This window comes from Loa loa, assembly GCF_000183805.2.
Source record: "Loa loa unplaced genomic scaffold supercont3.817, whole genome shotgun sequence".
Lineage (NCBI taxonomy): Eukaryota > Metazoa > Nematoda > Chromadorea > Rhabditida > Onchocercidae > Loa > Loa loa.
This window is the reverse complement of record NW_018108997.1, coordinates 7,828-9,384: the sequence shown is the minus strand read 5'-3', so window position 1 is coordinate 9,384 and position 1,557 is coordinate 7,828. Positions and strand designations below refer to the sequence as shown.

Sequence of the window (1,557 nt, the reverse complement as noted above, 5' to 3'; positions counted from 1 at the left end):
AATAATAATAATAATAATAAATGATAATAATAATAATAAACAGTGAAACAGTGATAATAATAACAATAAACAGTAATGCTCATTGTAATGGTTCTGTTAAAATTTGTTTTACCATATGTTTTTAATTTTTTCATCTTTTTCTTTGCAGGATATTATATCAAAATGTAAAGGAGAAATTGCAACGCATGTTTGGATTAATTTGAAGCCTGCAGGACGTATTCTTGCTCAAGCTTGCCATATTGGTAATCCTGGTTAGTTTACTAAAATATGCATAAATAAATAAATGAGCAAATAAATTATGAAAATTACTAATTAATTAAATTGATATCTTTGATAAAAATTTCATCAAAATTTTATTTTTTTTACAAAAAATAATCATATTATTTTAGCATAAAAATGAAAATATTTATAATTTGCTTAAAGTATTGATCATATGCCTCTTTTTCAATATACCTTTAAAATATTATTTCCTAAATGAAATTTTTTTCAAATTGAACTTATTTGTTCCCATATATTCGTATATGTTACAAAATGATAATATTTATAAGCTTTAAATTCATTTCAACGTTTCATTTTGTATATTTGTCAAATTTAAATATTCTAATAAAATTTTTGAGCTAAAAATTTTGCAACAAAACCTTATCGCACAATAATTATTCCTCACCTTTCTCTATACCTTTTTTCTTTTTTTTCAATTTCTTTAAAATTCTCCTACAAATGACATTGATGTTGTTTATTTATGTGTGCGTAAAATTTGAATTTAATTTTGTTGGCATGGAAAAAATAAGTATGTTCAAAAAAAAAAAACGAAAAACAAAACTAATTACGTAATTAGCAAGTATAGTAGAATATAATTACATAGGTAAAAGTATGATATAGGTTATTATAATATAGGTAAAGATATGGTAAAATTAGTTATTGCATTTTTAATGATAGCGTAATTTTGTATGATTAGAATGAAAAAAAAACAAAAACAAAAAAAAAATAAATTATTTAAATTGAAAGAAATATGTTATTTGTTCAAATGTTTTCCAAAACCATTAACGAACAATGAATTCCCGAAGGTTTGTGTGGGCTGAAATTAGTAGTGAACGATAAATCCTGAAAGCTTTTTTGTCACAAATATTTAGGAATAAATTTGTTAGCATTCAATTAGATGTTAATTTTAAGATGTTCAACAATTTCATTCATTTTATATGAGTGAATATTTCCTCTCTTTTAGTAAGCAAATATATTCCTTCCATTGTTTTTGCATTTTCCCAATTCAACTTTGTCACACAATATTTTATCCATTAAGTTTTTCATCCTCAAAATTATTATTATTATTCCCATGATAAATTTGATATTTTAAGCTTAGCAATTGAAATGAATAATGTACATAACTTAAAAACTTAGTTATCCTTTTTTTTCCTTTCAATAATTAATTATTTTGTTTAATTGAGTTGAAAAAAAAAAAAATCAGCAAAGTATTTTCACTGGAATTTCAATCATCCGCTCGTCAGTTGTTTTGTTAGCAATATTGTTGTTTCACATTTCTTTTTTTTTGTTTTTTATTTT

General features: G+C 22.4%; 1 protein-coding gene across 1 annotated transcript in view; it reads left to right on the top strand.

The window, feature by feature from the left end:
- Nucleotides 1–256, top strand: part of LOAG_18987 (hypothetical protein) — a gene marked incomplete at both ends in the record, with an annotated part of 2,316 nt that extends 2,060 nt beyond the window's left edge. The window contains one exon of the mRNA XM_020451646.1: nt 149–256. Coding sequence (XP_020304555.1) covers nt 149–256 — 108 coding nt within the window. The remainder of the gene's footprint in view (nt 1–148) is intronic.
- Between the last annotated feature and the right edge of the window lie 1,301 nt (nt 257–1,557).